At 22.6% G+C, this 12,719-nt stretch overlaps 1 protein-coding gene across 4 annotated transcripts in view; it reads left to right on the top strand.

Moving 5' to 3' along the window:
* LOC122504803 (MLX-interacting protein) overlaps positions 1-10,491 on the top strand; it is a 98,415-nt gene extending 87,924 nt beyond the window's left edge. For 3 of the 4 annotated variants that reach the window (XM_043616055.1, XM_043616056.1, XM_043616058.1), the window contains 6 exons: positions 1,515-1,662; positions 1,743-2,020; positions 8,412-8,866; positions 8,960-9,083; positions 9,362-9,491; positions 9,792-10,490. In XM_043616055.1, coding sequence (XP_043471990.1) covers positions 1,515-1,662; positions 1,743-2,020; positions 8,412-8,866; positions 8,960-9,083; positions 9,362-9,491; positions 9,792-9,892 — 1,236 coding nt within the window. In that variant the 3' untranslated portion in view covers positions 9,893-10,490. Of the gene's footprint in view, positions 1-1,514; positions 1,663-1,742; positions 2,021-8,411; positions 8,867-8,959; positions 9,084-9,361; positions 9,492-9,791 lie in introns of all 4 variants that reach the window. The other variant, XM_043616057.1, reaches the window with a different exon arrangement.
* Positions 10,492-12,719: the final 2,228 nt, after the last annotated feature.

The raw sequence follows: 12,719 nt of genomic DNA, 5'->3' as shown, positions 1-12,719 counted from the left end.
GGTTAAATTACAATTCAAGGTTGTCACAGGTCAGGGATTTTTATCAGGGACCGTCTCGAAAGTTTAGTTTCGTGTCGACTCGAAACAAATAATTGGAAAACATTATTATTTAGTTTCAATCACAGAAAAATTGTTTCCCTTGAATTACGTAACTCGAGCAACTTACGTAATTAATATAAGTTACATAATAAGACTAAAATTACGTAACTAGAGTAACTTACATATGTTACGCAACTAGAGTTATGTAATTAACCAAACTTACGTAATTAATAGAACTTACGTAAGTTACATAACTAGATTAACTTTACGTAATTTTTTGTAGTTACGTAACTTACGTAATTTGTTGTAATTACATTACTTACGTAAGTTTCATTAATTAAGTAACTTTCGTGATTTGTTGTAGTTACGTAACTTACGCAAGTTTGATTAGTTACGTAAATTAGGTAAATTTGATTAGTTACGTAAGTTACGCAAGTTTGATTAGTTACGTAAGTTCCAATTACTCTGTTTACGTAACATACGTATCAATTTTTTTTAAATAATTGAAATAATGTAGAGAATTTTATTATTTATGAAAATAATTGAATTCCTGAAATGAATTTCATTACATTTTTTTTTAATAATTGAATTGAGAACTTTTATTAAAATAGTAGATTTTAAAAATATTTAATTCTTGCAAAAAATTTTTGAAGATAATTTTATTTTTCGAGAAATTTATTTAAAATTGTATTAAAAATAATTGATACCCCGTGAAGAATTTTATTATTTATGAAAATAATTGAATTCTTTCAACGAATTTTATTATAATTTTTGTGAATAATTTAATTTTTTTTTGAAAAACTTTCTGGAAATCTAAATTTTTATAAAACATGAATATATGAATTACTCCGAGTCATCGACTCGGAGAAAAATTCGACTCTTATAAAAATAAAAAATTTCATAAAATAATATTCTTATAAGTTGTTGATTTTTAATAATGTTTATAAAATAATATTCTTATAAGTTGTTGAATTTTAAAAATGTTTGAATGTGAATGTTTTGAAGAATTTCAATTCCTATGGAAAAATAATTATTAAATATGTACTTATTTAAAACTGAAGTTATTGATGTTTGCGAATAATTTTACAATTAAAGAAATGTGTAAGTAAATGTAATATAATGTTTTCTTTGATTATCTAATAATTTTTAGAGTGAATCAGAATATTCTTTAGGGTCAGGGAAAAAGTCAAAATTTAGTATGGAAATAAGGGAAAAATAAAATTAATTTTCAAAAAGAATTCACTTATTTAAAAAAAAAATTTAATAAATTTCTACACAAACTTTTAATTATTTTCAAAAAATAATAAAAATTTCACAAGAATTTCATTATTTACAAATTTTTTTATAAATTTCTTCGCATAAATTCATAACAAAAATTTTTACTGGGATTCAATTATTTTCGTAAATAATAAAATTATTTTTAGGAATTCAATTATTTTCATAAATAATAAAAAAGTGCTTTTTATTTGTTTCAGTACAATCAGATTAAAGTTCGAAGTAGGTCTCGAAGTAGTTCGTCTCTGCCTCGCGCGAGAGTTCATCCGCCGCCTTTAGTTTCTGCTCAGAGTGATCCAGCTCTCAATGTCAATAACAATGTCCTTCTGGCACATTTACTCACAAACAGTAAGTTTTTTAAGGAAAAAATAAACATTTAAAATTGTCAAAAATCAGTGTTGCTGAAAACTGAAATGATCCTTTTTCAGATACTCCTGGCCTATACGCAGTCAATACTGGCAATGATAAAATTGCACGTGGAGCAAGTCAATCAAGTGGGATAAAGCACATTTTACCAATGCTGCCACCATCCAGTTCTTCACCTTCATCAACTTCTTCCTCTTCTACTTCTGCCACAAGTTCCTCCTCATCTCCACCTTCTTCCTCTTCCCCGTCTGTTGCCAGCAACAATCATCACATTACAACTCCCAATACAATTCAGTCAATGCATTCTGCACCCACAGTACCGTCTCAAGTACAACAACAGGTAATTTATAGTCTATTCTTCATTCAATAGAAATATTCAAGCGTTATCGCTTTTCAAAAAATCTTATTCCATTAAGGAAGAATCTTTCTTACACTGTTAACTTCTTCAGGGTTGCCACAGGTCAGGGAAGTCAGGGAATTCAGGGAAAAGTCAGGGATAGTAAAATTGGTCAGGGAAAAGTTAGGGATTTTTATTAAAAGTACTGGAAAAATAAATTGAATTTTTGAAAATTCAAGAGAAAACTCTGAATTTTGATGTTTCTTTGTTTGCCTCGTAAACTATGAAATTACCACGAATTTTAATACAAAACCTTCAATTTTTTCTATTTGTGACAATAATTTATTTTTCAAAAAGTATCATAACATTATGACTTAGAAATTATTTAATAAATAACTTTTACAATACTAGATTGATAGAAGAATTTTAGTTCAAAATACTAAAAAAAATTTAATTTTCGAAAAGTTACAAATCATTTCAAAAATTAAAATTATTTTCAAAAATTATAAAAATTCTTCGCAGAATTTCAATTATGTTCAAAAATTTTAAAAAAATTCTAGTCAAAATTTCAATTATCTTTATAAATAATAAAATTCTTCATCGAAATTCAATTATTTTTAAAAATTTTAATAAAATTCTTGGCAAAATGTCACAGGAATTCAATTATTTACAAAATTTTTAATAAATTTCTTCAAAAAAATTCAATTATTTTCATAAGCAATAAAATTTTCACAGGAATTCAATTATTTAAAATACAAAATTTCATAAAATTTTTCGAAAGATATCAATTATTTAAAAAGATTTTTATAAAATTCGTCGCAAGAATTCAATTATTTAAAAAAAAATTGAACAAAGTTCTTTTCAAGAATTCAATTATTTTTATAAATAATAAAATTCTTCACCGAAATTCAATAACTTTTATAAACTTGAATAAAATTGTAGAAAGAATTAAATTATTTTCAAAAGTAATAAAATTCTTCGCAAAAATTAAATTATATTTAAAAATTTAAAAAAAAATTTTTGTCAACATTTCAAATATCTTTATAATAAATAATAAAATTCTTCATCAAAATCAATTATTTTTATGAATTTTAATAAAATTCTTGGAAAAATTTGACAGGTATTCAATTATTTACAAAATTTTTAATAAATTTCTTCAAAAAAATTCAATTATTTTCATAAGCAATAAAATTTTCACAGGAATTCAATTATTCAAAATACAAAATTTCATAAAATTTTTCGAAAGATATTAATTAGGTATTTAAAAAGATTTTTATAAAATTCGTCGCAAGAATTGAATTATTTAAAAAAATTTAACATAGTTCTTTTCAAGAATTCAATTATTTTTAAAAATAATAAAATTGTTCGCAGAAATTCAATTATGATAAAAAAAAATTCTTTGCAAGAATTCAATTATTTTTATAAATAATAAAATTCTTTTCCTAAATCCAATTATTTTAGAAAAATTTTAATAAAATTGTTGGGATAATTTTAATTAATTTCATGAATAATAAAACTCATCGCAGGATTTTAATTATTTTTGATACAATATTTTAATCGAATTTCCCGAAAAATGTAATTATTCTGAAAAATGTTATTAAAATTTGTTTTGACAAATTTTAACAAACATTCAATTATTTAATAAATTATTTATTTTTTAATTTTAATAATTGAATTCTTCTAGAATTTTCTAATAAAAATTGATTTAAAAATGAATTACCGAATAATCGATTTATTATTTATGAAAATAGTTAAATTATTGCAACTAATTTTATTCAATTTTTTTTAAATAATTGCATTTTTTTGAGAAATTTTACTACTTGTAAAAATAATTAGATTCTTGCGAAGCATTTTATTAGGATTTTTGTAAATAATCAACTTTTTTGAAAAATTTTATGGTTATTTAAATTATTATAAGTTGTTGAATTTCATAAAGGTTTGAATTTGAATGTTTTGAAAAATTTTAATTCCTATAGAAGAATAATAATGATTAAATATTTATTCAGGTAAAAAAGAAGTTATTGATTTTTTTTTAATAATTTGACAATTCAAGAAATTTGTAAATATGTAATAGAACATTTTTTTGAGTATATCTAATAATTTTTAGAGTGAATCAGAATATTCTTTAGGGTCAGGGAAAAAGTGGAAATTTTGTCTGAAAATCAGGGAAAAGTCAGAGAAAAATAAAATTAAATATTTGTGGCAATCCTGTTCTTACATACTTTTTTAAATAAAATTAGCAATTTAAAAAATATTAGAATTTAAAAAGTTTTAATTCAAATTTGTTTTCATAAAAATAAAATATGAATTTTAATATGGATTATTACTATTATAACCACAATAATCATAAATTCTGAGACAGGGGTTTCAAGGAAAAGTCAGACAAAGTACTGGAAAAAATTAAATTTTTAGAATTCATAAGAAAATAAAATTCTGAATTTTGGTCTCTTTTTTGTTTGCCTCATAAATTATGAAATAGCCAAGAATTCTAATACGAAACCTTCAATTTTTTCTATTTCTGACAATAATTTATTTTTAAATAACTTAATTTTTCAAGAACTATCATAAAATTATTATTTCGAAATTGTTTCAATTATTTCAAATATCTAGTATTTTAATAACATTTTCCAAAAGAATTCAATTATTTAAACAAAATTTTAATAAAAATTTCACAGGAATTCAATTACTTACCAATTTTTTATAAATTTCTTCCAACCAATTCAATTAATTTAATTTTTTAATGAAATTTATCGAAAAAAATTCAAATATATTCAGAGAATTAAAAAAAAATATTTCTGAAAAATTCAATTATTTCGAAAAATTTAAATAAAATTCTTTTAAAAATTCTGTTATTTAAAAAAATTTTAACAAAATTCTTTACAAGCTTTAGTTAATAAAATTTTCAATGTAATTCTTCTTAAAAATTCAATTATTTTCACAAATAATACATTTTTTTATGCGTATTCAATTATTTAAAAAAATTTGAATAAAATTCTTCACAAGAAATCAATTATTTTCGTAAAATATAACATTCTTCCTTGGAATACAATTATTGTCAAAATTACTTGTAAAAATCTTCCAAACAATTCAATTATTTTCGTAAAAAATAAAATTCTTTGAAGCAATTCAATTATTTAAGAAATTTTAATAAAATTTTTCCCAAGAATTCAATTCTTTTCAAAAATAAACATTTTCACAGGAATTCAATTATTTAAAAAAAAACTTAATAAAATCCTTCGTTAGATTTCAATTATTTTCTATTTTTTAATAAAATTTCTCGATAGAATTTAATTTTTTTGAAAAAGTTTTAAAAAATTCTGAGAAGTTCAATTATTATTGAAAAACATTTGAATAAAATTATTCACAAGAAATGAATTATTTTCATAAATAATAATATTTTTCTCTGGAATTCAATTATTTTCAAAAATAAAATTCTTCACAGGAAATCAATTCTTTAAAAATTTTTTTCATAAAATTCGTTGCAAGAATTCAATTATTTTCATAAATAACAAAAGCTTATGGCAGAATTTCAATTATTTTTTATACAATTTTAAATAAAATGATAGAAAATTGCATTTATTAAAATTTTTTTTAAATTTGCCGAAAGAATTTATTTATTTTTAAAAATGTTGATAAAATTCTTCATAAAAATTAAATTTTAAGAAATATTCAATTATTGAATAAACTATTTATTTTTGTATTTAAATAATTGAATTCTCGAAAAATTTTCTAATAAAAATTGATGAAATAATGAATTTTACTTAAAATTTTAAGTTACAATTTGAATATTAAGAGCATAATAGCGTGAATTTTTTGAAATAATTGAATTTTGAAACGGGTTCAAAATTAAAATCTTTGAAAATCTGAATTTATAGTTACAATATTCTTATGATATAAAATAATGATTTTATCACTCTGTCATCTTAAATTTATTATAAAATTTATCATAATATTCTCATAAGTTATTGCATTTCAGAAGGTTTGTATTTGAGAATCTTAATTCCTATAGAAAAATAATAATGATTAAATATTTATTTAAAAAAGAAGTTATTGATGTTTTCAAATAATTTTGCAATTAGAGAAATTCATAAATAAATTTAAAGGGATATTTTTTGACAGGGTTGCCACAAATATTTTATTACATATTAACAAATTTCTTGAATTGTCAAATTATTAAAAAAAAAATCAATAACTTCTTTTTTACTTTTAACTTTCTTTAAAATTTTTCAAAACATTCAAATTCAAACCTTTATGAAATTCAACAACTTATAATAATTTAAATTACCATAAAATTTTTCAAAAAAAAGTTGATTATTTACAAAAATCCTAACAAAATCCTTCGCAAGAATTTAATTATTTTTACAAGTAGTAAAATTTCTCAAAAAAATGCAATTATTTAAAAAAAATGTAATAAAATTCGTTGCAATAATTCAATTATTTTCATAAATAATAAATCGATTATTCGGTAATTCATTTTTAAATCAATTTTTATTAGAAAACTCTAGAAGAATTCAATTATTAAAATTAAAAAATAAATAATTTATTAAATAATTGAATGATTATTAAAATTTGTCAAAACAAATTTTAATAACGTTTTTCAGAATAATTACATTTTTCGGGAAATTCGATTAAAATATTGTATCAAAAATAATTAAAATCCTGCGATGAGTTTTATTATTCATGAAATTAATTAAAATTATCCCAACAATTTTATTAAAATTTTTCTAAAATAATTGGATTTAGGAAAAGAATTTTATTATTTATAAAAATAATTGAATTCTTGCAAAGAATTGTGTTAAATTTTTTTAAATAATTCAATTCTTGCGACGAATTTTATAAAAATCTTTTTTAAAAATTTATATTTTTCGAAAAATTTTATGAAATGTTTTATTTTTAATAATTGAATTCCTATGAAAAATTTATTATTTATGAAAATAATTGAATTATTTCAAAGAAATTTATTTATTATTTATGAAAATAATTGAATTATTTCAAAGAAATTTATTTAAAATTTTGTAAATAATTAAATTCCTGTGAAATTTGGACAAGAATTTTATTAAAAGTTATAAAAATAATTGAATTTTAATGAAAAATTTTATTATTTATAAAGATATTTGAAATTTTGACAAAATTTTTTTTTTAATTTTTAAACTTAATTTAATTTCTGCGAAGAATTTTATTACTTTTGAAAATAATTTAATCCTTTTTAGAATTTTATTTAAGTTTATAAAAATTGTTGAATTTCGGTGAAGAATTTTATTAGTTATAAAAATAATTGAATTCTTGAAAAGAACTTTGTTCAATTTTTTTAAAATAATTGAATTCTTGCGACAAATTTTGTAAAAATCTTTTTAAATAATTGATATTTTTCGAAAAATTTTATGACTTTTTGTATTTTAAATAATTGAATTCCTGTGAAAATTTTATTGCTTATGAAAATAATTGAATTTTTTCGAAGAAATTTATTAAAAATTTTGTAAATAATTGAATTCTTGTGAAATTTTGTCAAGAAATTTATTAAAATTTTTAAAAATAATTGAATTTCGATGAAGAATTTTATTATTTATAAAGATAATTGAAATTTTGACGAGAATTTTTTTTAATTTTTGAACATAATTGAAATTCTGCGATGAATTTTTATAATTTTTGAAAGTAATTTGAATTTCTGGAATCATTTGTAACTCTTCGAAAATTAAATTTTTTTTTAGTATTTTGAACTAAAATTCTTCTATCAATCTAGTATTTATGAAGATTGTAAAAGTTATTCATTAAATAATTTATAAGTCATAATTTTATGATACTTTTTGAAAAATTAAGTTATTTAAAAAGAAATTATTTTCAGAAATAGATAAAATTGGTAAAATTGATTAAAAAAAAAATTAAATTAAATAAAAAAAATTAAATTGATAAAAATTGATAAAAAATTTAAATTGATTAAATTGGTTTGGTTTAATTTTTGGTTTTGTATTAAAATTCGTGGTAATTTCATAGTTTACGAGGCAAACAAAAAAACATCAAAATTCAGAGTTTTCTCATGAATTTTCAAAAATTCAATTTATTTTTCCAGTACTTTTACTAAAAATCTCTGACTTTTCCCTGATTTCCCTGACCAATTTTACTTTCCCTGAATTCCCTGACTTCCCTGACCTGTAGCAACCTTGTTTGAGTATCCAATAATTTTTAGAGTAAATCAGAATATTTTTTCTTCGTCAGGGAAAAAGTGAAAATTTTGTCTGGAAATCAGAGAAAAGTCAGGGAAAAAGAAAATTCAATTTTTGTGTCAACCCTGAAGTAGTAAAACCGTTTTTTTAAACCTCCTTAAAAACTCAAGAAAATATATATAAAGTAATTTCTGTCTTGAAATGGATTGTTAAAGAATATATTGTTTTTCCAGACAATGCAACAAACTGTAAGTGGTCAGCAAGTTCTGTTAAATTCAAACAAGCAATCTCATCAATCGCAGGGGAGTCCTAGTTCACCGAAAGACGGTTCCAGTCCTCAGGCTCTTAGTTTAAGCCCATTAAATAGTCCCGTCAGTTTAGGCAGTCCGCTGTCTCCTTCGCGTGGTTATATAAAAGGCGATTCTGAGCGAGGACACTACAAGGAACACAAAAGAGTCGGCCACATTCATGCCGAGCAGAAGCGCAGATACAATATTAAGAATGGTTTCGACATGCTTCAGAGTTTAATACCGCAACTCAATCAAAATCCAAATGCAAAATCAAGTAAAGCCGCTATGCTGCAGAAGGGAGCTGATTACATCAGGCAACTTAGAACCGAAAGAAACCAACTCAAGGAGGAAATGGACAATCTGAGAAGTCAAATTGAACGCCTTAATATGTCAATTAGGTTCGATTTTATAAATGTTTTTTTTCTAACAAAGATTACTAATATTAAAACTTGAAATACTTAACACCATGTATTTTTGAAAACTTTTTACAGTAATTGTCAATCAATGCTTCCGGCAACAGGAGCGCCAGTGTCGAGACACAGAACAAGCAAGATGAAGGAGATGTTTGACGAATATGTACGTACACGGACAAGAGAAAATTGGAAATTTTGGATTGTATCCTTTTCTAAATAATTATTTTTTCTCATCAAGACATTGATTATTTACAATCCGAAGAAAATTTTAATTAATATTTAAACGAATAAGTAACTTTAATTTAAGTTAAAAATTTTAAATTAAGAATGGTCTCTGAATAATTTTCTCCTTTATGCACTCATTAATCTTCATTTTGGGCCAAACATAATTAAATTTGGTTTATTTCTTAGATACTAGATTTTGTAAAAAAAAAATGAAAGTAACATAGTTCGAGTTTTCTTCCTTAACCAAATAATCAGTTTAGCATCTTATTGGAACCTTTGATGACTTCCTTTACCACTTCTGTATCCACGGCGAGTATCGATGACTTGTACAGAAGCACGATTGTGTGGGTTGAGCAACATTGCTCGCTTGTTGATCTCAGACCAGGTTTGTTTCTGTCAAATTTATCTTCAAATTCAATAATTTGGAACGGAAATTACAGTCTATTTTATGCATTAACTATAAATAAATTATAATAACTCTAAAATTGGAGGTGTTTGAGTGATTTAATGCATACAATTTCTTTTTTTTTCAAGATGATCAAGTTAGCGTAGGTCCTATTAAATGTAATTTTGCACTGAACTGTCGCAAAGTGTTATACAAATTAGAAATTATTTAATATTTAAAAAATACAATAAAAATTTGAATACAAAAAATTTAATAATTATTTGCAATATTAAATTTCAGCCGTTCTCAATTCGTTGAGGTATCTCTGCACGGCAACGGAAATTCTCTCGGACCCAGCCCGGTTACCCCAAGAAGCACGTGCAGCTGTCGATCGAAAGTGAATCCCGATATGCTGAGTGTAATCACTTGTGAAAAGCAAGTTAATAAATATCTCCTCAGGATTAAAAAAATATTCTTTCATATTGGAACTCAATTAAAGTTTTTCAATATCACATTGAAAAAAAATGTATACTCTAAGTGTATCTGAAAATAGGAAAAAAAGCCACAGGAGTTTTTTTTCCGCACAAGAGTTCAAAACAATATGAAGTACATAACATTAGTTTTGTAAACTAATAAATTGTACATTTATTATTCTTTACAAATATTCGCATTTGTTAATAATTTTCAATATAAATTAAATGGAATTTATAGACAATACAGAAATTTTATTTTTCAAATATCGTGTTGAAAAAGAAATAGCAGGGCTCGGATTGTGCGACTAATCGACTTTTTCGAGATTTTTTTTAGTAAAATGCGACTAATCGACTTTTTTCAAATTTTTCAATTACTTTTCGACTTAAATTGTAAATGGCAGAAATCTTTGTTTGTAAACAATATTGCTCACAAAATCATTCTTCTCTTTAGGGAAAAAAATAACATATTCTCTCGTTTCTTAATATTTTTGTAGGAAATTCTCAATTTTCATAAGGAAACAATAATTTGCATTATTTCCATTTCTTAATTACAATTGCTTTAATAAAATTTAAAGTTTTTTAAAAATTAATGAAAAAAAATGTTTATAAATTCTATTTGTCAATTAGAAAGTGAAACTTTTAAAATTTTTAGAAAATTGAAGGAAAAACTTTTAGTCAAAAAAATGATCTGTTACATTTATTTACAAATTTCTTTCAAATTTTTCGAAAACGTCAATAACTTCTTTTTTAAATAAATATTTAATTATTATTTTTCCATAGGAAATAAAATTCTTCAAAAGATTCAAATTCAAACCTTTTTGACTCGGAGGAATCGATGTCTTCATGTTTTATTACAATTAAAGATATGACCGAGTGATAAAATCATTATTTTATATTATAAGACTTTATAAAAAATTTTGATTATTTTTTATGAAAATAAATGAATTGAGGGGCAGGATGCTATAATGTGTTACGCGCTATTCACTTAACATGTCGCGTAACACATTATAGCATCCAGCCCCTCAATTATTGAGAAGAAATTTATAAAACATTAGTAAGTAATTGAATTTTGCAGAATAATTTTGATATTTACAAAGATAGTTGAAATTTTGAAGAGAATTTAAAAAAAATTTCGAAAATAATTGATTTTCTGCGAAGAATTTTCTTACTTTTGAAGATAATTGAATTTTGCAAAAAATTTTATCAGAACTTTTGAAAATAATTAAATTTCCAGGATGAATTTTATTATTCATGAATAAAATAAATAAAATTCTGACGAGGAATTTAAAAAAAAATTGAAAATAATAGAATTTCTAGGATGAATCTTTTCGTTTATAAAGATAATTGAAATTTTGACAAGAATTTTATTATTATTTTTACAAATAATAATTTAATTTCAGAAAAGAATTTTATTGTTTATAAAAATAATTGAAATTTTGAACAGATTTCTTTAAAAATGTTTAAAAGTAATTGAATTTTGCAGAAGAATTTTGATATTTATAAAGATAATTGAAATTGTGAGGAGAATTTAAAATAATTTTTTGAAAATAATTGAATTTCAGCGATGAATTTTCGTACTTTTGAAGATAATTGAATTTTGTATTAGAATTTTATCAGAACTTTTGAAAATAATTAAATTTCCATAATGAATTTTATTAGGGGAGTATCGTCGAGGTTGGACCACTGTCTAGGTAGGCCACTCGCGTTTTTTTGTCAAGTTCACTAGCGCCACCTACGCGCATACTTGTCGAAGCTTGTCTTAGTTAAACCGAACTTTTTGTTTAATTACATTTTCGGAGAATCGAAAATTGTGTTTTCTGTGACGTCGGTACAAAAAAAGCTCAAAAAAAGTTTTGTGCATCATGTGAAAAATCATTAATAAAAGATAAAAAAAAAATTGAATCGTCAAGGCAAGCATGCAGAAATTTTGTGGGACTCATGGTTGAAAGAAAATCAAAGTGAAAAATCGAATCCCGAAACGTATTTCCTTATGGTTACAACAATTCGATAATGTTACTTACTGTCAAGGTCGGCCACTATGTGTTTAAAATGCGCAAAGATGAGGACGAGCTACTTCATTTGCAAAAACTGCAATTCTGTATAACTCATAATATAATTGATCATCTTATTAATATTTTTATTTAATTTTATTAATATTTCAGTGCAAAATTTTTTTTTATTTATATTTATTATTTTATTATTTCATTAAGTTACAAGCTGGAAACAATAAAGAATCAATTTTCCATAACTCCAAACAGTTTATTTTATTTTTTAACGATTAATGCCCTTTGAATTTCAAACATGGCCGACCTTGACTGTAAGGACCAACCTGGACTAAAATTTTTTTTTTTTTAAATCTTTATAACTTTTTCATTTTAAAACCAATCAATTTACTTTGTACAGAAAAGATGTTCCTATTAAACAGGACTTTCCAACCATATACTTCAATTGTCCAAATTCATTTTTAAAAAAAAGTTATAAACAAAAGTCAAAAAGTAGGCCGACCTCGACTATGTTCCCCTATTTATAAAATTTTGACGAGAATTTTAAAAAAATTTTTGAATATAATTGAATTTCTGCGAAGAATTTTATTACTTAAGGAAATAATTGAATTTCAGAGAAGAATTTTATTATTTATAAAGATAATTGAAATTTTGACAAAAATTTCATTAAATTTTTGTTTAAATAATTGAATTTAGGAGAAGAATTTTATTATTTATAAAAATATTTTACATTTTTAAGAGAATTTTTAAAA

This window comes from Leptopilina heterotoma, unplaced genomic scaffold (genome assembly GCF_015476425.1).
Source record: "Leptopilina heterotoma isolate Lh14 unplaced genomic scaffold, ASM1547642v1 Lhet_32, whole genome shotgun sequence".
Classification (NCBI taxonomy): domain Eukaryota; kingdom Metazoa; phylum Arthropoda; class Insecta; order Hymenoptera; family Figitidae; genus Leptopilina; species Leptopilina heterotoma.
This window is presented reverse-complemented; position numbering and strand designations above follow the sequence as displayed.